This window comes from Prinia subflava, chromosome 4 (genome assembly GCF_021018805.1).
Source record: "Prinia subflava isolate CZ2003 ecotype Zambia chromosome 4, Cam_Psub_1.2, whole genome shotgun sequence".
Lineage (NCBI taxonomy): Eukaryota > Metazoa > Chordata > Aves > Passeriformes > Cisticolidae > Prinia > Prinia subflava.
In genome coordinates this window covers 70570121-70596136 of record NC_086250.1, presented here as the reverse complement: position 1 = coordinate 70596136, position 26016 = coordinate 70570121, and the positions used below count along the sequence as shown (strand labels likewise).

The 26016-nt window shown below is 50.3% G+C and overlaps 2 protein-coding genes across 4 annotated transcripts; both read left to right on the top strand.

Annotated features, from left to right (window-relative positions):
- Positions 1–2644: 2644 nt before the first annotated feature.
- On the top strand, positions 2645–8989 carry LOC134550418 (endonuclease domain-containing 1 protein-like). The gene is made up of 3 exons (XM_063397101.1): positions 2645–2783; positions 4799–5117; positions 7148–8989. The coding sequence occupies exons 2-3, from the start codon at positions 4833–4835 to the stop codon at positions 7691–7693; spliced, it is 831 nt and encodes a 276-aa protein (XP_063253171.1). The 5' UTR covers positions 2645–2783; positions 4799–4832; the 3' UTR covers positions 7694–8989.
- Positions 2660–21395, top strand: LOC134550419 (endonuclease domain-containing 1 protein-like). 3 transcript variants are annotated; one of them, XM_063397102.1, is made up of 3 exons: positions 2660–2783; positions 17236–17554; positions 19554–21395. In XM_063397102.1, the coding sequence occupies exons 2-3, from the start codon at positions 17270–17272 to the stop codon at positions 20097–20099; spliced, it is 831 nt and encodes a 276-aa protein (XP_063253172.1). In that variant the 5' UTR covers positions 2660–2783; positions 17236–17269; the 3' UTR covers positions 20100–21395. The 3 variants fall into 3 exon arrangements, with proteins under 3 accessions (XP_063253172.1, XP_063253174.1, XP_063253173.1); XM_063397104.1 differs by lacking the exon at positions 2660–2783 and adding an exon at positions 15121–15208; XM_063397103.1 differs by lacking the exon at positions 2660–2783 and adding an exon at positions 15437–15683.
- The last annotated feature ends 4621 nt before the right edge of the window (positions 21396–26016 follow it).

Here is a 26016-nt window from a genome sequence, read left to right as displayed (position 1 = left end):
CTGGAAGGCCAACACTGAAAACTCACAAATTCCCCCCCTCCTCCTCTCTCCGTTAGCTTATATATCTGAGCTGAAGTCATATGGTATGGAACATCCCTTTGGCTAATTTGAGTCAGCTGGCCTGGTTGTGTCCCCTCCCAGGATCTTCCCCACTCCCATCCCCTTTGATGGGAGAAGGAATGTCAGAGGGAGAGCGCTGCTCGGCAGTAGCCAAAACACCGATCTGTCATCAACGCCCTTCCAATGCAAAGCACAGCACTGTAAGGGCTGGGAACTCTACCTCAGCCAGACAAAATACAGCTGTTCAGAATAAAGTTCACTTGCTGCAGTGCTGAACTGAAGGCTCATCTCATACAGAAACCACAAGCTGACTTCCCACTGAAATTTCCACTGGCTGTAATGTCACAGTGCCCAGACCATTCTTGCCTGTCCAACAGGTGTCCAAACAATATCAGAGGATGTTATGACACCCACACAAGTGTCAGCATCAGACATCAGTTATTCTTCTGGAAATGGGCATGAACAAAGTGGGTCAGGGTGTCAACAGCTCATACAAGACATGCCCATCGCTCCAGTAACAAGAATTGCAACTTTGATGTCCTCAGTCTTGATCCTTTGGGGCTGGGGGCCAGCACAACAAAGAGTTCAACAGGTTTTGTGTGTTCAGGATTATGTTGGACTGCCCCACTTTTCCCTTGGGATGGGTTTTACACCGTGTCATGCAGCACTGTGGAGTTGGGGGACACTTGGGGGTCTTTGATGGTTTATGGCCTCTTCTAATGATGTGACCACTGTTGGGCCCTGCTCTGTTCTGTCAGTTGGGCCTCATCTGAAAGGAGGAATCTGCCCCACCTCCACCACATCTGCTTCTTCTTGGCCTTCTCCCTCATCCTAGCTAAAATCCACTTAGTTTAAGTCATCAGTGCCAGGTTAACAAAGACAAAAGCAAGCACAGGACTCAACCAATGTGTTTAAACAAACTTTGATCGAAGACATTTCTCTGTGTATTTCTGGTTGTAACAACCAACTCATCATTTCATTATTCCTGGACTTGTGGAAATGAAAGAACAAGAGTCTAGTACACTCAGTTTAGTTTTGAGTGAATGAATGCTCATTGACTCACAGAACATTCTGGATTGGAAAAGACCTTAAGGACCAGTTAGTTCCCCACCCTTCCATGGGCAGGGACACCTTCCACTATCCTGGCTTGCTACAAGCCCTGTCCATCCTGGCCTTGGACGCTTCCCAGGGATGGGGCAGTCTCATTTTGTGGGCAACCTGGGCTGGGGCTCCAGCACCCCCACAGTGACAAATTCCTTCCTAATATCCAATCTGAACCTACACTCCTTCCACTTCAAGCCATTTCACCTCGTCCTAATGTCGGGGTTTAACCCCAGCCTGCAGCCATGCCCCACGTAGCCCCTCCCTCAATCCCCAACCATGGCGATCAGGGAGACAAGTGGAAGGGAAAAAGCTGGAAAACTTGTGGGTGGAGGTAAAGACATCTTAACAGGGAAAGCAAAATCTCTGCACACAAGCAAAGCACAACAAGGAATTCTTTCACCATTTCCCATGGATAGAAATGTGTTCAGCCACCTCCCGGACAGCAGGGCCCCAACCCCCCTAACAGTTACACGGGAAGACAAAACCCACCACTCCAAATGTCCCCTCCCTCCTCCTTCCTCCCTTCACTTTATATACTCAGCACGAATTCACATGCTCTGGAATATCTGTCTGGTCAGTTCGGGTCACCTGTCCTGGTTTTGTCTCCTCCCAACCTCCCAAGTACCCCCAGCCTCCTTGCCAGCCTGGCAGTACAAAAAGCAGAAGAAGCCTTGGCTCTGTGATAACACAAAAACGTTTCTGTGTTATCAACTCTGTGTTCAGCACAAGTCCAAACACAGCCCCAGACCTGCCACTGTCAGGAAAATTAACTCTGAACCCAGCACACCTATCAACTCCATGCCCTTGTCCACAGTCTCTCTCTCCAGCTGTCCTGCAGACTCCTCAGGTACTGGCAGGAGCTCTGAGGTATCCTCAGAGCCTTCTCCTTCCCAGCCTGCTGGGAGGAAGCTGTTCCAAAGCCATGGCAATCAGGCAAGAGAGCATTTGCAGCCTGGCCATAGGAAGGATGTAATGTGAGGCTGCAGAAGAGCAGCCTGTGAATATGTGAGTGTCCTCAGAGACAGGCCAGTCCATCTAATGTCACCAGAGCTGTTCTATTGGAAACAGAAACACGTGCAGGTGCTGGAGCAGCAGCAGCTGCAGCTGGTGGGATTGATGAAATGATCAAGGAAGTCACCAGACCGTCTTAACTGATGTTGACATATCACGCTGCAGGTCAGCAAATTTGGGAGATATTCTGAGGAAATCATAAAAAACAACTGTCAGCCCATTTCAGGGTGTGTATGAACAAACTCCTCTAAATAAAAAAAAAAAAAGAAAACTTCTCTTTTCTATGTAATTCCCTGTTTATAAGAAAGGGCAAATTTATGACTGGGTATATATTTAACTGATGCTGACATACCATGCTGCAAGTCAGCAAATTTGAGATATTCTGTGGAAATAAACAATGGTCAACATATATCAGGATGGATGTGAATAAAGTCCCTTAATAAAAATAGAAGACTTCTCTTTTCTATGTAATTCCCTGTTTTTAAGACGAGGCAAATTTTTGTCTGGGTATATATTGCAGTGGCACTCCTGAGGATTCCACCAGTCCTTTCTCCAGGGAGAAGACAGAAGGAACGGTTCAGCTCTCAGTTCTGAGACTCTGCTTCAAGGTAAGCTCTTGCTCCTTCCTCCCCATTGTCTCCAATATTCAAAGTCCTTCCTGAGCTTTGGAGTAAAATTATACAGACAAAGCCTAGGCTGGAGTTGCTGAGCTCCAAGGAGCAATCAGAGCTTATGCATGCACTGAATTTTGCAGCACTTGAGTATTTTCTGTCAGTCAGGATGACAAGGACAGAAGGAATGATTTGGGAAAGAAAGTCAAGCCAGCTCACCTGAAAATTAACATCAAAACATTGAATAAGAAGGAAGCAAGAAATTATTGGCTACCAAAACACCAGCCATGACCTTGCAAAAAACCTCTAGAAAAATAGAAATGCAGTCTGAACTCTAATCTCTGCTTGGGAAATCTATTAAATGTCTCTTTCTGGAGAGCATATAAACCCAGACAGTCTGCGACTGCAGCAGAGGCATTTGAGAGTCCTCTGCCACTTTGGAGCTGTGAGCAGAATCCTGTGCTGCTCTTACCAACGGTAGGGGTTTTCTATATATCTATTAAGTTAGATATTCATTTAGATACAGTTTAATCTCATGGAGTGAGTCATGCAGAAGGACTTTTCAGACACTCCTGTGCTGGATTTGGCAGCTATGGGCATGCTCTGTCCAGTGCTGTAAAAAGTTCCTACTTGTGGTTCCAGTTCTCAGTTTCCAGCTCATTGGTCACCACCTTCCTGATCCAGGGCTGAGAAAAAGGACCACAAATGTTGGGTCAGAGCAGGGCTGTATGCAGCTTAAAAATCCTGAATCCAATGGAAATGGAGAGATGAGGGTCAGGGAGATGAATAAGAAATGAGCAAATGTACAAGGTGACCTGTCAAGCCTTCAGCAGTCCTCAGCTCAGACCCTTCCCAGCCAAGGGGGGGCTTTGTGCTTTAGAGGCTGTGGCAGCTTTCTCTCCCAGGAACCCTTTCAACTGCCTGTCCTGGCTGCCTTATTCCAAATGCTGATGATATGAAATCATTCCACTGAGTGTCTGGCAATGCAAATGGAAGCATCCCTGTTATCCCCAACCTGTGCTGCCTCTGAAAGGAGACAAAGCCCCTTGCTTGGTTGCAGCAATGCCAGGGAGCTCTTCAGCACTTTTCTCATAAAGGAATGATCTCACTGACTGCTGAGAATCACAGCAGCACTGAGAAAGTCAAAATAGGACAGATGGCTGTCCAAGAAATTCCTGCAACTGTGCCTTTGACTGTACAGGAAAATCAGTCATCCAAGCTAAGGGTGGGCATCAGCAGGAACCCCAAGGAATGTCTGGAAGAGGTGCCCCTCAGTGCTTGCATTGCAGCAGCCACTGTGCTGATAAGATAGAGGTGTAATCCTTCATGCTTGCTGCTACCATCTGCTTGGCCCCTTCATTTTGTCTCTCCATGTGTCTGCAAGTTCAGACCCTGGACTTGGATATTGTGGAAATGCAAGGTGAGCAGCAGGACATTGCCCAGTGTCAGCTGAGAAGCAGGACCCCAAGTGGATCATTTGGGGTTCAATATTGGGTCTGACTGGAAAGGCTGCGTGTCTGTGTGAACCTGGATAGGGCCAGAAATGTGTAGGAAGTGCAGCAGTGCTGTTCCTTCCCTGCCCAATGCCCCATGAGATTAAAGCCCAGCTCAGCACTGCAGGGGGCTGAGCAGAGTCCCTGCCCAGCTGCAGGTGTCTGCTGTGGGAAGGTGCTCAGAGCAGGAGGGAGGTGAGAAAAGGTGACCTTATCCATGACTGTTCCTCAGTTGCAAGCTAATGTTGCTTTGAGAGCTGAGGACGCTGGTTATGGCTTTTGCTCCTTCCTCCTCATGCTGAGTTCTCCCTCTGCTGCCTCCTCCGGACACCTAAGCCCTGTTTTAGGTTTCACCCTTACTGCCTTCATGATTTTTTCCATATCCTAGAGGACAGAAATGTCTCCTTTGCTGGTCTCTCATGATCCCCTCCTCTCTCAGCTCTGTGCCCCTGCACAAAAAGGCTCCAGGCCATGACCAGCTGTCTCCAAGCTGAATGTCCCTCTGCATTTGCCTTCCAGGGGAGCAAGAGCCCTTCACTGAAATCCTCCCACAATGCTGAGGCTGCTTCTGCTGCAGGTGTTGGCCAGCTGCCTCTGGCTGGGACACAGCGAGGTGGTGACGTCCTTTGCAAGCTGTCCTCAGTTCTTCTATGAGGAAACCCCCCCAAATGATGTCCTGGAGCCGCAGAAACCAGCCTGGATCTGCCAGCGCTACAGGAATTCCTATCGCTTTGCCACCCTGTATGACAGAGAGAAGAGAATTCCAGTGTACTCTGCCTACATCTACCAGCCTGGAACTGACAAGAGACCTCATAAGTGGTGGTATGTTGAGCCCCAGGTGAGTGTCTCTCTCACAGCACATCACCCTCCAACCATAAGAAGATAACTGCAGCATTTAACCCAACTTTTCTATTTCTTACAACCTCACTATACACACACATAAATGGACACACTGGATGGGAATTTTCTCACTGAACTTCAAACATCTGCACCACATGATCAGATGGTTCCTCTGATGCATCTGACACATCAGCAGGAGAATGAGAGGAATTATATCCCAAAGGTGCCCAGTTTCCTGCCTTTACCTGACAGGAACAGCAAATCAGATTACTTTGCATTACATTACAAAGTCAAATGATTCTCCTCCCTGTGCCCTGCTGTGGTGGGTGACCAAGTGATGGGGAAAATGCATCCAAGAGTGGCTACACTTGAGGGACCAACAGTCCTGCTGGATCTGATCCCCACTTTGCCCTGAACTGTTTTGTCCTCCCTGACAGAGCTTATCTGCTCCCAGTGAAGAGTCAAACAGGCTCTGTGGGTGGTGTGTGAGAAGTGAGGAGGAACTCAGAATGGGGTGACGTGACCCAGGGACAAAGCCTCGGGGGAAAAGGCACTGGAGATGAGAGGGTCAGATTAACTGTGGAGGGATTTCTGGAGTGACATTTGAGGCAGGGAAAAGTGAGGAGCATCAGTGCCAGTCCAGTCAGAAGGGCGGGATCTCCGTCCATGGGCAGTGACGCCTGAGCACCTCTGGCTCAGGCTTGGTCCAGAAGGATCCAGCAGACAGACAGAAGTCCAGCTATAGAGTCCTCACAAATGTCTTTCAGAAAACCTTCAGTAGAACAGGCCAGGCTAATTGCAGAAGAGAAAAAGAGGCAATTCCTCTCATTGCCAAGGGCAGAGTAGCAAGATGGCATTTGGGGGAAGCTGAGCCAGAGAATGAAGCCACATGCCCTACTCCAGAGGAAGACTAAATACATTTCACTCAATATGAACAAAAAGACACTGAAGTTAGGAAAAAAAAATCCTTTCATCCTATTACGCATAGGAACTCGAGATACTAATCTGGTCTTGCACCAATTCCTCCAGATAAGGGACGGTTGACACTTCTCTCTTTTTGTAGAATCCCAGAATGGTTTGTGTTGAAAGGAACCTTAAACACCGTCTCAATCCAACTCCCCTGCATGGGCCAGGCCACTTGCCCCTAGACCAGCATGCTCCAAGCCCTATCTAATCTGGCATGTTCTTCCTAGACCTTGGACCCAGGCCACCCAAAAAATCTTTGATTTTGGTAACTTTCTCAAGAAGCCTTTATGGAGTATTTGGTTTCCCCAAGACTTTTTTGAAGTTACAGGCCCCCCTCAGAGGCTGATCATTTGCATCTTCTTTTCAATGATGCTGCAGAAGATGTCCCTGGCCCAGATCAGCTCTGAGAAACATTCTTAGCACTGCTGTAACAGATTCCATTTACAATGATATCTTTTTGCTTCCTAAGAACAAATGTTCATCCTTGAACAAACTGCAGTCCTCCCAGGGAAACCTCAGCTCCAGGACTGATTTCCTGACACATCTCCCTGTGTGTGGGGTTAGAGGAGGCAACCTCTGGTGTTCCAGAAATGGGGTACACTTGTAGCAACAACACAAAAGAATCACAGAATCATAGAATCACAGAATCACAGTGTGGCATGAGGGGATCCAGGGAGAGCCCAGGGCTGATTTGAGCTGTGGAGACAGGAGGAAAGGGAAGCAGATTTGGCAGGGGAGGTGTCTCACCAAAGTCACCTTTCAGTGCCAGGAGCGGAAAATGCTCCTTGTCTCATGCATCCATCCATGCTCCCAGCACAGGCTGCACGCTGGATCACCAAGGTCACAAGTCATAATGAGAGCAGTCACATTCTGAGCTGCTTTCTCTTTAGAGCTCTTGCATTCATGCGGGAGGGGCACGTCTATGATTTCTCAGATCATACATTTTCATACACTGAGATAAGACAAAATGGGATCTTGGCCATCAGAGACTTCTGCTCCAGGGAAATCTTCTCCATTACTCCCATTCCCCATTCTAACACCTCTTTCTCTTTCCCTGTCCAGCTGATAAGTAAAAATAATCTTAATGAGATGGAAAGAGAGTCGGTCCTCATAGATGAACACAAGTTCACTTTAGACCAAATCAAAGACAGCCAGGCTGTCCGTGAAGACTACGACAAAATGACTGGTTTGTCTCGTGGCCATTTGAGCCCCTGTGGCCATCTGTATAGTAAAGAGAGCAAGATGGCGACCTTCACCCTCACCAATATCGTGCCCCAGGACACCAGTCTTAACAATGGACAGTGGAACATCTACGAGTTGAAAACGATGCATGAAAAGAGCAAGGGCTGTACAACCACCTACGTCATCACAGGTGCTGTGCCTGGGAACACCTACGTTGTCGAAGGGAGGGTTAACAGACCCAGCCACATCTGGTCAGCTGCCTGCTGCTTGGTGGGCACACAGCCCAAGAAGGCTTGGGGGGCCATTGCTGGGAATGACCAGAACAAGGTGGAGAACCTCAGCCTGGGAGAGCTGGAGGACAGGTTGAGGGGGCTCTATGGGGGGAGAACGGTTACTCTCTTCAACAATGCCTGTCCTCGGCAATAAGCCTCACATCTTGATGGAAAAGGCTCAGCAACTTTTCCCAGTGTCACAGAATCACAGAATGGGTTGGCTTTGATGGGACCTTAAGGTCTTAAAGATCATCTCATTGTGACCTGCCTGTCATGGGTAGGGATGTCTTCCCCTACACGAGGTTGTTCCAAGCCCTTCCCAGCCTGGCCTTGAATACTTCCAGGGATGGGACAGTCCAATCATCTCTGGGTAAATTTTGCTCATACCACAGCCTGCTCACAGTAATTTACTTCTTTAGAAGATCCCATCTCACCCTGCCCTCACTCATTATTAAATCATTCCCTCTTGTCTTGTCACTCCTCAGCCTTGTCCAAAGACTCTCTCCAGCCCTCTCAGAGTTCCTTTAGGTCCTGGACTCTCAGGAGGCTTCTCCAGCCTGAACATCCCCTGCTCTCCCACCCTCTCTCCAGAGCAGACATGCTCCAGCCCTCGCAGAGCTTTCATGGCCTCCACTGGACTCCACTCCAAACCAACTGCTTTGTATCCTTCTTGTGCTGTGGGCCCCAGAGCTGGAGGCAGCACTGCAGGTGGGGTCTCAGCAGAGCAGAGTAGAGGGGGACCAATGTCCTGTGCAGTGTCTGTGCTGCTTCCTTCTCTGGTGTGTTTCCAGCTCTGTCCCTCAGGGCACCTCCTCCTGTGCTCAAAGGCACCAAGATGTGGGCACAGCCTCCAGCTGCTTTGCTTGGCTGCCCATCTCAGGAGAGAGCTCTCAGGAACCAGTCCTCTCCTCTTCAGCTGTCCCTGAGGGTGTGCAGCTGACCTGTCCTTCACCTCCTTAGGAAGGCTGTGGGACCAGGGCACCTCACATTGCCCAGAGATCTTGTCTGGACATCTCCATGTCTGCAGATACCCAACCCCCAACAATACATGATGCTGGACAACCTGCTCTAGGCTGGTCCTGCTGCAGCCTGGAGCCCAGACTAGAAGATCTTGAGAGGTCCCTCCAAAACCCAACAATTCAGTGATTCTGTGATGCTGAGACATGCTTTTGTTTGCTTGCTTTTGAAACTGCAAATGACAGCAGCACGGGATGTATCCGACAGGCAGGCTTTGGCATCAGATCTAGAGAAAGCTTTGAGCAGCCAAAGCTGAATTCCTGTGATGCACTCCTTGGATACCTTCCTTCTCTGCTCTGCTTCTGAAGCTTTTCTGCAGATTTATGGGAAACTGATTTGGGCAAATGTATTCAATGGTTGTAAAAGATCAATGTGTGCCACATCATTGAGTTTGCCAGAGCTTACAATAAAAGTTATTTGCTGCAGTGCTGGATTGCAGGATCACGTCTTATAGAAACCACAAGTGGCTTCTGAATCAAATATCTACCACCACCAGGAATGTCACAGTGCCCAGAGCACCCTTGCAGGACATTGGGGGTCCAGATGCAATCTGAGGATGTTATTACACCCTCAGAAGTGTCATCTTCAGACACCAGTTATTCTCCAGGCAATGGGCATGAACAAAGTGGGCCAGGGTGCCAACAGCTCATGCAGGCTGATTCTCAGAGGTGCCACCTTGGGACTGGACTTGTCAGCTCAGGAGCTGTTGTTCATCGTCCTACTGGGTCTCATTGCTCAGCAAGAACCAACCTGTTTGGGGGCTGCACTGAAACACAGGTTCTGCTGGAGGTGCAGACTGAGGCAGCCCCATGCAGGTGTCTCCAGCTGTGCTGGGGTCCCTGCTCTGACTGCAGCCAGCAGAGCTCCAGGCCTGCCTCAGCTGCATCAAGAGATGCACCCTGGGCCACTGCAGCTGCCCTGAGGTCTGCAGAGCCTCACTGGGGCTGGCTGATGTGCTGCAGGATCCTGGGCAACACCCAGCCCCACCTGGGCCAGCAGCCACAGGCCAGGCCCATTCCCCAGGGGCAGCTCCAAGGGCTCTGCACACCTGAGCACAGGGGAGCAGATCCCAGCACAGACACGGGGCACTGCCTGGGAGCACCATGGAGTTCTGCTCCTGTTGCCCCCAGCTACCAGAGCAGCAAGAGCCCTGCCTTGTGCCAGCTGGGCTGCACAGACACCTAGGAGAAGAGTTTGCTTTTTAGGAGAGCAAAGTGAGCACATCACTCTCACTGCCTTTGCTGGACAGCTCCTGAAATCTCAGGTCCTCTTCCTGGATGGATTTTTTTCTCCTGGCATCAATTGCTGACACAGCTCCTGATGGGATGAAAGCATCAGTGCGATTTCAGGCTGAGGAACGTCTGCAGACACCTTTGCTGTACCTCGGGGGGCTCCCTCTGACTCGCTCACCCACCTCTGCACACCAGCTTCAGCTTGAGACCACACTCATCCTCACCATTGCTCATCCCATGCCCCACTGCCCCCACTTGCCAGGTTCTGGAACCGCTGCATGCTCGACCAAGTGTCATGGTTTGACACTGGCCAAATGCCAGGCACCCTCAAAAGCTGCCCACTCACCCTCCCCTGCCACAGCTGGACAGAGGAGAGAGAAAAAAATTCATTAAGGGTTCATGAGTTGAGATAAGGACTGGGAGGAAACACTCCAGAGTAAAACAGGTTCAACTTAGAGATAGAAAAGGAGTTCATTACTGACAAAATCAGAGGAGGATAATGAGAAGTAAAATAACCCGTAGAGACACCTTTTCTTCTCTCAACCCTTCCCTGCTTCCCACCAACACCACAGGGAGACAGACTGTAGGGGTTTTGTTTGTTCATCACGCAAGGTTTTCTTCCCATGCTCAGGGACAGGAGTCCCTCCCCTGCTGCACTGTGGGGTCCCTCCCATGGGAGACAGTTCTCCTTGAACCTCTGCAGTGTGGCTCCACTCTCTCTAGAGTAGCAGGCCAACCAAAACTGCTGCAACACGAGTCCCTCCCACAGCCACACAGTCCTCCCAAATCTGCTGTGGCATGTGGCATTCTTCCATAGGGTGCAGTCCTCCAAGGAGAGGCTGCTCCAGCCTGGGAGCAGGAGATCCATCTCTCCACTGGGTCTCCCACTAGATCACGGCCTCCTCCAGGCATCCACCTGCTCCGGTGTGGGCTCTTCCACCACGGGCTGTGGGTGGATCGCTGCATCTCCAGTAGATCCCCACAGGCTGCAGAGGCACAGCTGCTTCACCATGGTCATCACCATGGTCTGCAGAGGAATCTTGGGTCTGGCACCAGGAGCACCTCCTTCCCCATGGAGACCTTGATGTCTCCATGTTGTTTCCCTCACATGTTCTCACCTCCTCCTCTTCTTTGGCTGGAATGAAAACTGCACGCCCCACTTTGTTTTCATTTTCTTCTTCTTAAATATGTTATCAGAGAGGCATTATCAACATCTTTAATTGGCCCAGCTGTGGTTCAGCAGCATGTCCTTCTTCAGAGCCATCAGGGACTGCATCTGCCAGACATGGTGGAAGCTTCTAGCAGCTTCTCACTGAGGCCATCTCTGTGGGCCCCCTGCTACCAAAAACCAGGTGGTGCAAAACCAAAACAGCAAGTCCATCAGCGCCACCTCTATCAACTTCCCAGGACCTTTACCTCTGGCAGTAATCAGAAGTGCCCTGCCATCCACAGCAAGCTTGTGAAACACATGGGCAGCCCAAGAGAGAAAAGGATCAGCTTGGATTCTGCCTTATTACATCCATGAGCAGTGTTGCTTTCCATTGAAACCAGGGCCTCTGTTAATTATTTGGAAGCTGGACAGAGCAACACAGAACACAATCAATATGGTGAAATCATACGTCCTCCCCTTTATTCCCAAAATGGCCGGTTATAGACAGTTTCAAATAATTTACAGTTGCCGGTGTTTTCTAATTGGTATTCAGCGTGAAAAGGAATGCAAACAATCTCAGTTTAAGGTAGCCACCATAGTTCCACTATAACTCTCTTATCTAATGCATACACACACCCTAATCTAAATTTTACCTGCACCACAGGCTTATCTACTTCTACACAGGCCCAAGCTTGAGGCCCAGATAGGAAAGTTCAAATCGCATTCCACAATACCTCATGTCCATGTTCTCTAAGAAATTCTGTTACCTTCCATCACTTCTGACCAGTGCTGGGTGTCTGGGGAGGTCCCAGATGCCTGGAGTTTGGCCATTGTGACACCCATCCACAAGAAGGGCTGCAAGGAGAATCTGGGCAGCTACAGGAATGTCCACCTGACCTTGCTTCCCAGAAGAGTTCTGGAGCAGATTGTCCTGAGTGTGATTGCACAGCACACACAGGATAACCAAGGCATCAGTTCCAGCCAGCAGGGCTTTAGGACAGGCAGCTCCTGCCTAGAGAACCTGATCTCACTGATGACAGACGCCCGGCCCAGTGGATGAGGGGGAGGCTGTGCAAGTGTCTACCTGGACTCACACAAAGCCTTTGGCACAGTCTCCCACGGCATTCTCCTGGAAAAGCCGTCAGCCCACGGCTTGCAGAGCTGCTCTCTTGGCTGGGACAGGAACTGTCTGGATGTCCAGGCCCAGAGAGTGCTGCTGAACGGTGCCACATCCAGCTGGTGTCCGGCCACAGGCGGTGTGCCCCAGGGACCAGTGTTGGGCCTAGTTCTGTTCAATATCTGTACTGCTGATCTGGTGAGGGGATCCAGGGAAGCCTCAGAAAGATCAGAGATGATGCCAGGCTTGGTGGGAGACTCAGCCTGCTGGAGGGCAGGAAGGCTCTGCAGAGGGATCTGGACAGGCTGGATCCATGGGCCGAGGCCACCTCTGCAGCCAGAGCAGAGCAAGGCCATGAAGCTGGGGAAGGGCACGGAGGGGAAGGCCTGTGAGGAGCAGCTGGGACAGCTGAGTGTAGAGATGCAGCAGGAGAGCAGGAATGAGAGTTCTGCCCAGCTCATCCCAGACATGGACACGTTAGCATTGGTAGGCCGTAAGCCTTGGCAGGCACTGCGGCCGTGGCAGACCGTACCCTGAGGAGGGAAGCAGAAGGGAGTGATATGCTGATTATGCTTAGCTTATGTAAGCCTGTACATGCTTGTAGGGGTCTCTGCTTGCCTGTAGTTAAGCACTGTTATTAAGAAACATTAGATAGGGTTGCTACAGTTATTATTGCTTAAGGGAGCACCTATTTATTAGTAACAGCTGAAATGTATAGATACTGGAAAGGTATATACACTGAAGCTTTGGGATCAATAAACCAAATTTTTGCATCTGAGCAATCAGTCCCATCTCTTGGAGCGCCATTAGCTGGGGTTCTTTAGCCCAGAAGAACGGGCTCTGAGAGATTATTTCTCTCCACAGCTCCCTGAAAAGAAGGTGTAGCCAGCTGGGGGCCAGCATTCTCTCCTAGGCAAGCAGCGAGACAATGAGAGGACGAGGCCTCAACCTGCACCAGGGGAGATTCTGCTGGGACATCAGGAGGAATTTCTTCACAGAAAGGGTGATTCAACATGGACTGCCTGAGGATGTGGTGGATTATCAGTGCCCTGGATGTGGCACTCAGTGCCATGGTGGTGTTTGGTCAAAGGTTGGGCTCCATGACCTCAGAGGCCTTTTCCAACAGAAATGATTCTGTGCTTCTCAGAGCAGCTCAGCTTGGAGCTGAGCACAGGGCTGCCCCAGCCCCACAAGCATGCTGCCACGCACCTTTCATCTGGCATTTCCTCTGTTTTCTGCTGGGCCTGGTGTGAGTGGGGAAGAGGGATGCAGCCCTTTGCTGAGCCCAGAGCAGGTCCATGCCCACGGTGGGGTGGGAAGCACCTCTGTTCCCTGGGAAGATGCAGCTGCACTGACAAGGGAGGGTAACTTTGCAGTTTGCTCTGTGTCTGTCCATCTTTGACGAGAGCTCTGGGTTCCAGTGTGTCACAGTCATTTTAGAAACCAAGGAAATATTATTTTTGCTGGGAGCCATCAGGAGACATTGCGACCTAAGGCCACCACACTGCAAAGTGGCTTGGACCATGCAGCTTGCTTAGTCCTTTTCCAATAACACCAAGGGTTCACATTCCATGGACTGAACATGTTGCCATGTGCTGTCCCAAAAGAGAAGGAAACAGGAGAATCAAGACAGTGGCATCTTCTGGCCTCTGCTTGAGAGAGCAGCTGAAAAATTCTTCTTTGGTCCATCAAGGAGGCAAACCTTCCTGTTCGCAAACTTTTAATAAGGTCACATTGTAAGCTGGCACCTCAGATTTCTGAGGAACTACTTATCAGTTGTGCTGGGTGAGTTCCTGTTACACTCCCTGCACTGAGGTTCTCACTTGCTGTACCTGGGCAAAATGCCCCTTCTGTTGGGAGCCAGGCAAGGAGGCGTTCAGGAATGCTGCTGACCAACCACTTTAAGTGTGCCACACACCTGAAGATGCAGCAGAGAACATTCTGGACAACCTGCTCTAGCTGATCCTGCTGGAGCCTGGAGCCTGGACTAGAAGATCTTGACAGGTCCTCCAAAACCACACAATTCAGTGATTGTGTGATCGTGGGACATACTTTTATTTGCTTTATCAGGGAAAGCAAAAGCTGTGCACACAAGCAAAGCACAACAAGGAATTCTTTCACCATTTCCCATGGATAGAAAGGTGTTCAGCCACCTCCAGGACAGCAGGGCCCCATCCCACCTAACAGTTACATGGGAAGATAAAACCCACCACTCCAAATGTCCCTTCCCTCCACCTTCCTCCCTTCACTTTATATACTCAGCACGAATTCACATGCTCTGGAATATCTCTCTGGTCAGTTGGGGTCACCTGTCCTGGTTTTGTCTCCTCCCAACCTCCCAAGTACCCCCAGCCTCCTTGCCAGCCTGGCAGTACAAAAAGCTGAGAAGGCCTTGGCTCTGTGTAAGCTCTGCTCAGCAAAACCAAAAACATGTCTGTGTTATCAACTCTGTGTTCAGCACAAGTCCAAACACAGCCCCAGACCTGCCACTGTCAGGAAAATTAACTCTGAACCCAGCACACCTATCAACTCCATGCCCTTGTCCACAGTCTCTCTCTCCAGCTGTCCTGCAGACTCCTCAGGTACTGGCAGGAGCTCTGAGGTATCCCCAGAGCCTTCTCCTTCCCAGCCTGCTGGGAGGAAGCTGTTCCAAAGCCATGGCAATCAGGCAAGAGAGCATTTGCAGCCTGGCCATAGGAATGATGTAATGTGAGGCTGCAGAAGAGCAGCTTGTGAATATGTGAGTGTCCTCAGAGACAGGACAGTCCATCTAATGTCACCAGAGCTGTTCTGTTGGGAACAGAAACATATGCAGGTGGAATTGATGAAATGATCAAGGAAGTCACCAGACCCTGTTAACTGATGCTGACATACCATGCTACAAGTCAGCAAATTTGGGAGAAATTATGAGGAAACTATGACAAACACCTGTCATCATATTTCAGAATGGGTGTGAACAAACTCCCCTGAAAAAAAATAGAAAACTTCTCTTTTATGTACAATTCCCTGTTTATGAGAAAGGGCAAATTTATGACTATTAATAAATATAAAGTTCTATATTGCAATGGCAGTCCTGAGGATTCAACCAGTCCTTTCTCCACGGAGAAGACAGAAGGAACGGTTCAGTTCTCAGTTCTGAGACTCTGCTGCAAGGTAAGCTCTTGCTCCTTCCTCACCATTGTCTCCAATACTCTAAGTCCTTCCTGAGCTTTGGAGTAAAATTATACAGACAAAGCCTAGGCTGGAGTTGCTGAGCTCCAAGGAGCAATCAGAGCTTATGCATGCACTAAATTTTGCAGCACTTGAGTATTTTCTGTCAGTCAGGATAAAAAGGACAGAAGGAATGACTTGGGAAAGAAAGCCAGGCCAGCTCATCTGAAAATTAACATCAAACTGTTGAATAAGAAGGAAGCAAGAAATTACTGACTACCAAAACTCCACCCATGACCTTGCAAAAAAACATCTGGACAAACCAAGGTGTGGTCTGAATCACTGCTTGGGAAATCCATCAACTGTCTCTTTCTGGAGAGCATATAAACCCAGACAGTCTGAGACTGCAGCAGAGACATTTGAGAGTCCTCTGCCACTTTGGAGCTGCAAGCAGAATCCTGTGCTGTTCTTCCTCAAGGTAGGTGTTTTCTATATATCTATTAAGTTAGATATTAAGTTAGTTAGATACATTTTAATCTCATGGAGTGCGTCATGCAGAAGAACTTTTCAGACACTCCTCTGTTTGATTTGGGTCAGCTATGGGCATGTTCTGCCCAGTGCTGTAAAAAGTCCCAACTTGTGGTTCCAGTTCTCAGTTTCCAGCTCATTGGTCACCACCTTCCTGATCCAGGGCTGAAAAAGAGAAAAAGGACCACAAATGTTGGGTCAGAGCAGGGCTGTGTGCAGCTCAACATCCTGATTCCAATGGAAATGGAGAGATGAGGGTCAGGGAGATGCATAAGAAAAGATCAACTGTACAAGGTGACTTGTCAAGCCTTCAGCAGTCCTCAGCTCAGACCCTTCCCAGCCAAGGGTGGGCTTTGTGCTTTAGAGGCTGTGGCAGCTTTCTCTCCCAGGAACCCTTTCAACTGCCTGTCCTGGCTGCCTTATTCCAAATGCTGATAATATGAAATCATTCCACTGAGTGTCTGGCAATGCAAATGGAAGCATCCCTGTTATCCTCAACCTGTGCTGCCTCTGAAAGGAGACAAAGCCCCTCGCTTGGTTGCAGCAATCCCAGGGAGCTCTTCAGCACTTTTCTCATAAAGGAATGATCTCACTGACTGCTGAGAATCACAGCAGCACTGAGAAAGTCAAAATAGGACAGGTGGCTGTCCAAGAAATTCCTGCAACTGTGCCTTTGACTGTACAGGAAAATCAGTCAGCAAAGCTAAGGGTGGGCATCAGCAGGAACCTCAAGGAACCTCATGAAGAGGTGCCCCTCAGTGCTTGCATTGCAGCAGCCACTGTGCTGATAAGATAGAGGTGTAATCCCTCATGCTTGCTGCTACCATCTGCTTGGCCCCTTCATTTTGTCTCTCCATGTGTCTGCAAGTTCAGACCCTGGGGTTGGATATTGTGGAAATGCAAGGTGAGCAGCAGGACATTGCCCAATGTCAGCTGAGAAGCAGGACCCCAAGTGGATCATTTGGGGTTCAGGTTCAATATTGGGTCTGACTGGAAGGGCTGCGTGTCTGTGTGAACCTGGATAGGGCCAGAAATGTGTAGGAAGTGCACCAGTGCTGTTCTTTCCCTGCCCAATGCCCCATGAGATTAAAGCCCAGCTCAGCACTGCAGGGGGCTGAGCAGAGTCCCTGCCCAGCTGCAGGTGTCTGCTGTGGGAAGGTGCTCAGAGCAGGAGGGAGGTGGGAAAAGGTGACCTTGTCCCAGGACTGTGCCTCAGTTGCAAGCTCACATTGCTTTGAGAGCTGATTACACTGATTATGGCTTTTGCTCCTTTCTCCTCAGGCTGAGTTCTCCCTTTGCTGCCTCCTCCAGGTCCCTAACCCCTCTTTTAGGTTTCACCCTTACTGCCTTCATGATTTTTCCATATCCTAGAGGATAGAAATGTCTCCTTTCCTGGTCTCTCATGATCCCCTCCTCTGCCAGCTCTGTGCCCCTGCACAAAAAGGCTCCAGGCCATGACCAGCTGTCTCCAAGCTGAGTGTCCCTCTGCATTTGCCTTCCAGGGGAGCAAGAGCCCTTCCCTGAAATCCTCCCACAATGCTGTGGCTGCTGCTGCTGCAGGTGTTGGCCAGCTGCCTCTGGCTGGGGCACAGCGAGGTGGTGATGCCCTTTGCAAGCTGTCCCCAGTTTTTCTATGGGGGAACCCCCCCAAATAATGTCCTGGAGCCAAAGAAACCAGCCTGGATCTGCCAGCGCTACAGGAATTCCTATCACTTTGCAACCCTGTACGACAGAGATGGGAGAATTCCAGTGTACTCTGCCTACATCTACCAGCCAGGATCTGGCATTGGACCAGAATCAGTCTGGTTTGTTGAGCCCCAGGTGAGTGTCTCTCTCACAGCACATCACCCTCCAACCACTCAGAGATGATCTGCAGCACTTAAATTACTACTTCTATTCCCTACCACTACACATATGGAAATGGACACACTGGATGGGAATTTTCTCATTCAACTTCTAACACCTGCACCACACGGGTCCTCTCATGCATCTGACACATCAGCAGGAGAATGAGAGGAATTATATCCCAAAGGTGCCCAGTTTCCTGCCTTGACCTGACAGGAACAGCAAATCAGATCACTTTGCATCACATGACAAAGTCAAATGATTCCTCTCCCTGTGTGGTGGGTGACCAAGTGATGGGGAAAAGGCATCCAAGAGAGGCTACACTTGAGGGACCAACAGTCCTGCTGGATCTGATCCCTACTTTGCCCTGAGCTGTTCTGAATCCCTGACAGAGCTTATCTGCTCCCAGTGAAGAGCCAAACAGGCTCTGTGAGTGGCATGAGAGAATTGAGAAAAAACTCAGAATGGGGTGACGTGACGCAGGGCCAAAGCCTCGGGGGAAAAGGCACTGGAGATGAGCCGGACAGGTTAACTGTGGAGGGATTTCTGGAGTGACGATTGAGGCAGTGAAAAGTGAGGAGCATCAGTGCCAGTCCAGTCAGAAGGGTGGGATCTCCATCCATGGGCAGTGACCCCTGAGCACCTCTGGCTCAGGCTTGGTCCAGAAGGATCCAGCAGACAGACAGAAGTCCACAGCCTATAGAGCCCTCACAAATGTCTTTCAGAAAACCTTCAGTAGAACAGGCCAGGCCAATTGCAGAAGAGAAAAAGAGGCAATTCCTCTCATTGCCAAGGGCAGAGTAGCAGGATGGCATTTGGGGGAAGATGAGCCAGGGAATGAAGCCACATGCCCTACTCCAGAGGAAGACTAAATACATTTCACTAGATATGAACAAAAAGACATTGACGTTAGGAAAAAAATAATAATTTCATCCTATTACGCATAGGAACTCGAGATACTAATCTGGTCTTGCACCAGTGCAGCCTCCAGACAAGGGACGGTTGACACTTCTCTCCCTTTGTAGAATCACAGAATGGTTTGTTTTGGAAGGAACCTTAAACACCATCTCAATCCAACTCCCCTGCATGGGCCAGGCCACTTGCCCCTAGACCAGCATGCTCCAAGCCCTGTCTAATCTGGCATGTTCTTCCTAGACCTTGGACCAAGGCCACCCAAAATATCTTTGATTTTGCTAACTTTCTCCAGAGGCCTTTTTGGAGTACTTAGTTGCACAAAGACTTTTTTGAAGTTACAGGCCCCCCTCAGAGGCTGATCATTTGCATCTTCTTTTCATTGATACTGCAGAAGATGCTCCCTGGCCCAGATCAGCTCTGAGAAACATTCTTAGCACTGCTGTAACAGATTCCATTTACAATGACATCTTTTTGCTTCCTAAGAACAAATGTTCATCCTTGAACAAACTGCAGTCCTCCCAGGGAAACCTCAGCTCCAGGACTGATTTCCTGACACATCTCCCTGTGTGTGGGGTTAGAGGAGGCAACTTCTGGTGTTCCAGAAGTGAAGTACACTTGTAGCAACAACACAAAAGAATCACAGAATCACAGTGTGGCATGAGGGGATCCAGGGAGAGCCCAGGGCCGATTTGGGCTGTGGAGACAGGAGGAAAGGGAAGCAGATTTGGCAGGGGAGGTGTCTCACCAAAGTCACCTTTCAGTGCCAGGAGCGGAAAATGCTCCTTGTCTCATGCATCCATCCATGCTCCCAGCACAGGCTGCACGCTGGATCACCAAGGTCACAAGTCATAATGAGAGCAGTCACATTCTGAGCTGCTTTCTCTTTAGAGCTCTTGCATTCATGCGGGAGGGGCACGTCTATGATTTCTCAGATCATACATTTTCATACACTGAGATAAGACAAAATGGGATCTTGGCCATCAGAGACTTCTGCTCCAGGGAAATCTTCTCCATTACTCCCATTCCCCATTCTAACACCTCTTTCTCTTTCCCTGTCCAGCTGATAAGTAAAAATAATCTTAATGAGATGGAAAGAGAGTCGGTCCTCATAGATGAACACAAGTTCACTTTAGACCAAATCAAAGACAGCCAGGCTGTCCGTGAAGACTACGACAAAATGACTGGTTTGTCTCGTGGCCATTTGAGCCCCTGTGGCCATCTGTATAGTAAAGAGAGCAAGATGGCGACCTTCACCCTCACCAATATCGTGCCCCAGGACACCAGTCTTAACAATGGACAGTGGAACATCTACGAGTTGAAAACGATGCATGAAAAGAGCAAGGGCTGTACAACCACCTACGTCATCACAGGTGCTGTGCCTGGGAACACCTACGTTGTCGAAGGGAGGGTTAACAGACCCAGCCACATCTGGTCAGCTGCCTGCTGCTTGGTGGGCACACAGCCCAAGAAGGCTTGGGGGGCCATTGCTGGGAATGACCAGAACAAGGTGGAGAACCTCAGCCTGGGAGAGCTGGAGGACAGGTTGAGGGGGCTCTATGGGGGGAGAACGGTTACTCTCTTCAACAATGCCTGTCCTCGGCAATAAGCCTCACATCTTGATGGAAAAGGCTCAGCAACTTTTCCCAGTGTCACAGAATCACAGAATGGGTTGGCTTTGATGGGACCTTAAGGTCTTAAAGATCATCTCATTGTGACCTGCCTGTCATGGGTAGGGATGTCTTCCCCTACACGAGGTTGTTCCAAGCCCTTCCCAGCCTGGCCTTGAATACTTCCAGGGATGGGACAGTCCAATCATCTCTGGGTAAATTTTGCTCATACCACAGCCTGCTCACAGTAATTTACTTCTTTAGAAGATCCCATCTCACCCTGCCCTCACTCATTATTAAATCATTCCCTCTTGTCTTGTCACTCCTCAGCCTTGTCCAAAGACTCTCTCCAGCCCTCTCAGAGTTCCTTTAGGTCCTGGACTCTCAGGAGGCTTCTCCAGCCTGAACATCCCCTGCTCTCCCACCCTCTCTCCAGAGCAGACATGCTCCAGCCCTCGCAGAGCTTTCATGGCCTCCACTGGACTCCACTCCAAACCAACTGCTTTGTATCCTTCTTGTGCTGTGGGCCCCAGAGCTGGAGGCAGCACTGCAGGTGGGGTCTCAGCAGAGCAGAGTAGAGGGGGACCAATGTCCTGTGCAGTGTCTGTGCTGCTTCCTTCTCTGGTGTGTTTCCAGCTCTGTCCCTCAGGGCACCTCCTCCTGTGCTCAAAGGCACCAAGATGTGGGCACAGCCTCCAGCTGCTTTGCTTGGCTGCCCATCTCAGGAGAGAGCTCTCAGGAACCAGTCCTCTCCTCTTCAGCTGTCCCTGAGGGTGTGCAGCTGACCTGTCCTTCACCTCCTTAGGAAGGCTGTGGGACCAGGGCACCTCACATTGCCCAGAGATCTTGTCTGGACATCTCCATGTCTGCAGATACCCAACCCCCAACAATACATGATGCTGGACAACCTGCTCTAGGCTGGTCCTGCTGCAGCCTGGAGCCCAGACTAGAAGATCTTGAGAGGTCCCTCCAAAACCCAACAATTCAGTGATTCTGTGATGCTGAGACATGCTTTTGTTTGCTTGCTTTTGAAACTGCAAATGACAGCAGCACGGGATGTATCCGACAGGCAGGCTTTGGCATCAGATCTAGAGAAAGCTTTGAGCAGCCAAAGCTGAATTCCTGTGATGCACTCCTTGGATACCTTCCTTCTCTGCTCTGCTTCTGAAGCTTTTCTGCAGATTTATGGGAAACTGATTTGGGCAAATGTATTCAATGGTTGTAAAAGATCAATGTGTGCCACATCATTGAGTTTGCCAGAGCTTACAATAAAAGTTATTTGCTGCAGTGCTGGATTGCAGGATCACGTCTTATAGAAACCACAAGTGGCTTCTGAATCAAATATCTACCACCACCAGGAATGTCACAGTGCCCAGAGCACCCTTGCAGGACATTGGGGGTCCAGATGCAATCTGAGGATGTTATTACACCCTCAGAAGTGTCATCTTCAGACACCAGTTATTCTCCAGGCAATGGGCATGAACAAAGTGGGCCAGGGTGCCAACAGCTCATGCAGGCTGATTCTCAGAGGTGCCACCTTGGGACTGGACTTGTCAGCTCAGGAGCTGTTGTTCATCGTCCTACTGGGTCTCATTGCTCAGCAAGAACCAACCTGTTTGGGGGCTGCACTGAAACACAGGTTCTGCTGGAGGTGCAGACTGAGGCAGCCCCATGCAGGTGTCTCCAGCTGTGCTGGGGTCCCTGCTCTGACTGCAGCCAGCAGAGCTCCAGGCCTGCCTCAGCTGCATCAAGAGATGCACCCTGGGCCACTGCAGCTGCCCTGAGGTCTGCAGAGCCTCACTGGGGCTGGCTGATGTGCTGCAGGATCCTGGGCAACACCCAGCCCCACCTGGGCCAGCAGCCACAGGCCAGGCCCATTCCCCAGGGGCAGCTCCAAGGGCTCTGCACACCTGAGCACAGGGGAGCAGCTCCCAGCACAGACACGGGGCACTGCTTGGGAGCACCATGGAGTTCTGCTCCTGTTGCCCCCAGCTACCAGAGCAGCAAGAGCCCTGCCTTGTGCCAGCTGGGCTGCACAGACACCTAGGAGAAGAGTTTGCTTTTTAGGAGAGCAAAGTGAGCACATCACTCTCACTGCCTTTGCTGGACAGCTCCTGAAATCTCAGGTCCTCTTCCTGGATGGATTTTTTTCTCCTGGCATCAATTGCTGACACAGCTCCTGATGGGATGAAAGCATCAGTGCGATTTCAGGCTGAGGAACGTCTGCAGACACCTTTGCTGTACCTCGGGGGGCTCCCTCTGACTCGCTCACCCACCTCTGCACACCAGCTTCAGCTTGAGACCACACTCATCCTCACCATTGCTCATCCCATGCCCCACTGCCCCCACTTGCCAGGTTCTGGAACCGCTGCATGCTCGACCAAGTGTCATGGTTTGACACTGGCCAAATGCCAGGCACACTCAAAAGCTGCCCACTCACCCTCCCCTGCCACAGCTGGACAGAGGAGAGAGAAAAAAATTCATTAAGGGTTCATGAGTTGAGATAAGGACTGGGAGGAAACACTCCAGAGTAAAACAGGTTCAACTTAGAGATAGAAAAGGAGTTCATTACTGACAAAATCAGAGGAGGATAATGAGAAGTAAAATAACCCGTAGAGACACCTTTTCTTCTCTCAACCCTTCCCTGCTTCCCACCAACACCACAGGGAGACAGACTGTAGGGGTTTTGTTTGTTCATCACGCAAGGTTTTCTTCCCATGCTCAGGGACAGGAGTCCCTCCCCTGCTGCACTGTGGGGTCCCTCCCATGGGAGACAGTTCTCCTTGAACCTCTGCAGTGTGGCTCCACTCTCTCTAGAGCAGCAGGCCAACCAAAACTGCTGCAACACGAGTCCCTCCCACAGCCACACAGTCCTCCCAAATCTGCTGTGGCATGTGGCATTCTTCCATAGGGTGCAGTCCTCCAAGGAGAGGCTGCTCCAGCCTGGGAGCAGGAGATCCATCTCTCCACTGGGTCTCCCACTAGATCACGGCCTCCTCCAGGCATCCACCTGCTCCGGTGTGGGCTCTTCCACCACGGGCTGTGGGTGGATCGCTGCATCTCCAGTAGATCCCCACAGGCTGCAGAGGCACAGCTGCTTCACCATGGTCATCACCATGGTCTGCAGAGGAATCTTGGGTCTGGCACCAGGAGCACCTCCTTCCCCATGGAGACCTTGATGTCTCCATGTTGTTTCCCTCACATGTTCTCACCTCCTCCTCTTCTTTGGCTGGAATGAAAACTGCACGCCCCACTTTGTTTTCATTTTCTTCTTCTTAAATATGTTATCAGAGAGGCATTATCAACATCTTTAATTGGCCCAGCTGTGGTTCAGCAGCATGTCCTTCTTCAGAGCCATCAGGGACTGCATCTGCCAGACATGGTGGAAGCTTCTAGCAGCTTCTCACAGAGGCCATCTCTGTGGGCCCCCTGCTACCAAAAACCAGGTGGTGCAAAACCAAAACAGCAAGTCCATCAGCGCCACCTCTATCAACTTCCCAGGACCTTTACCTCTGGCAGTAATCAGAAGTGCCCTGCCATCCACAGCAAGCTTGTGAAACACATGGGCAGCCCAAGAGAGAAAAGGATCAGCTTGGATTCTGCCTTATTACATCCATGAGCAGTGTTGCTTTCCATTGAAACCAGGGCCTCTGTTAATTATTTGGAAGCTGGACAGAGCAACACAGAACACAATCAATATGGTGAAATCATACGTCCTCCCCTTTATTCCCAAAATGGCCGGTTATAGACAGTTTCAAATAATTTACAGTTGCAGGTGTTTTCTAATTGGTATTCAGCGTGAAAAGGAATGCAAACAATCTCAGTTTAAGGTAGCCACCATAGTTCCACTATAACTCTCTTATCTAATGCATACACACACCCTAATCTAAATTTTACCTGCACCACAGGCTTATCTACTTCTACACAGGCCCAAGCTTGAGGCCCAGATAGGAAAGTTCAAATCGCATTCCACAATACCTCATGTCCATGTTCTCTAAGAAATTCTGTTACCTTCCATCACTTCTGACCAGTGCTGGGTGTCTGGGGAGGTCCCAGATGCCTGGAGTTTGGCCATTGTGACACCCATCCACAAGAAGGGCTGCAAGGAGAATCTGGGCAGCTACAGGAATGTCCACCTGACCTTGCTTCCCAGAAGAGTTCTGGAGCAGATTGTCCTGAGTGTGATTGCACAGCACACACAGGATAACCAAGGCATCAGTTCCAGCCAGCAGGGCTTTAGGACAGGCAGCTCCTGCCTAGAGAACCTGATCTCACTGATGACAGACGCCCGGCCCAGTGGATGAGGGGGAGGCTGTGCAAGTGTCTACCTGGACTCACACAAAGCCTTTGGCACAGTCTCCCACGGCATTCTCCTGGAAAAGCCGTCAGCCGACGGCTTGCAGAGCTGCTCTCTTGGCTGGGACAGGAACTGTCTGGATGTCCAGGCCCAGAGAGTGCTGCTGAACGGTGCCACATCCAGCTGGTGTCCGGCCACAGGCGGTGTGCCCCAGGGACCAGTGTTGGGCCTAGTTCTGTTCAATATCTGTACTGCTGATCTGGTGAGGGGATCCAGGGAAGCCTCAGAAAGATCAGAGATGATGCCAGGCTTGGTGGGAGACTCAGCCTGCTGGAGGGCAGGAAGGCTCTGCAGAGGGATCTGGACAGGCTGGATCCATGGGCCGAGGCCACCTCTGCAGCCAGAGCAGAGCAAGGCCATGAAGCTGGGGAAGGGCACGGAGGGGAAGGCCTGTGAGGAGCAGCTGGGACAGCTGAGTGTAGAGATGCAGCAGGAGAGCAGGAATGAGAGTTCTGCCCAGCTCATCCCAGACATGGACACGTTAGCATTGGTAGGCCGTAAGCCTTGGCAGGCACTGCGGCCGTGGCAGACCGTACCCTGAGGAGGGAAGCAGAAGGGAGTGATATGCTGATTATGCTTAGCTTATGTAAGCCTGTACATGCTTGTAGGGGTCTCTGCTTGCCTGTAGTTAAGCACTGTTATTAAGAAACATTAGATAGGGTTGCTACAGTTATTATTGCTTAAGGGAGCACCTATTTATTAGTAACAGCTGAAATGTATAGATACTGGAAAGGCATATACACTGAAGCTTTGGGATCAATAAACCAAATTTTTGCATCTGAGCAATCAGTCCCATCTCTTGGAGCGCCATTAGCTGGGGTTCTTTAGCCCAGAAGAACGGGCTCTGAGAGATTATTTCTCTCTACAGCTCCCTGAAAAGGAGGTGTAGCCAGCTGGGGGCCAGCATTCTCTCCTAGGTAAGCAGCGAGACAATGAGAGGATGAGGCCTCAACCTGCACCAGGAGAGATTCTGCCGGGATATCAGGAGGAATTTCTTCACAGAAAGGGTGATTCAACATGGACTGCCTGAGGATGTGGTGGAATACCAGTGCCCTGGATGTGGCACTCAGTGCCATGGTGGTGTTTGGTCAAAGGTTGGGCTCCATGACCTCAGAGGCCTTTTCCAACAGAAATGATTCTGTGCTTCTCACAGCAGCTCAGCTTGGAGCTGAGCACAGGGCTGCCCCAGCCCCACAAGCATGCTGCCAGACAGCTTTCATCTGGCATTGCCTCTGTTTTCTGCTGGGCCTGGTGTGAGTGGGGAAGAGGGATGCAGCCCTTTGCTGAGCCCAGAGCTGGTCCATGCCCACAGTGGGGTGGGAAGCATCTCTGTTCCCTGGGAAGATGCAGCTGCACTGACAAGGGAGGGTAACTTTGCAGTTTGCTCTGTGTCTGTCCATCTTTGACGAGAGCTCTGGGTTCCAGTGTGTCACAGTCATTTTAGAAACCAAGGAAATATTATTTTTGCTGGGAGCCATGAGGAGACACTGCGACCTAAGGCCACCACACTGCAAAGTGGCTTGGACCATGCAGCTTGCTTAGTCCTTTTCCAGTAACAC

Excerpts from the sequence above, each read along its gene's own strand:
- LOC134550418 (XM_063397101.1), top strand. The coding sequence starts at position 4,833 with ATGCTGAGGCTGCTTCTGCTGCAGGTGTTGGCCAGCTGCCTCTGGCTG. Across the intron at positions 5,118-7,147 it reads GGTGGTATGTTGAGCCCCAG|CTGATAAGTAAAAATAATCT; the intron begins GTGAGTGTCTCT and ends TTCCCTGTCCAG.
- LOC134550419 (XM_063397102.1), top strand. The coding sequence starts at position 17,270 with ATGCTGTGGCTGCTGCTGCTGCAGGTGTTGGCCAGCTGCCTCTGGCTG. Across the intron at positions 17,555-19,553 it reads TCTGGTTTGTTGAGCCCCAG|CTGATAAGTAAAAATAATCT; the intron begins GTGAGTGTCTCT and ends TTCCCTGTCCAG.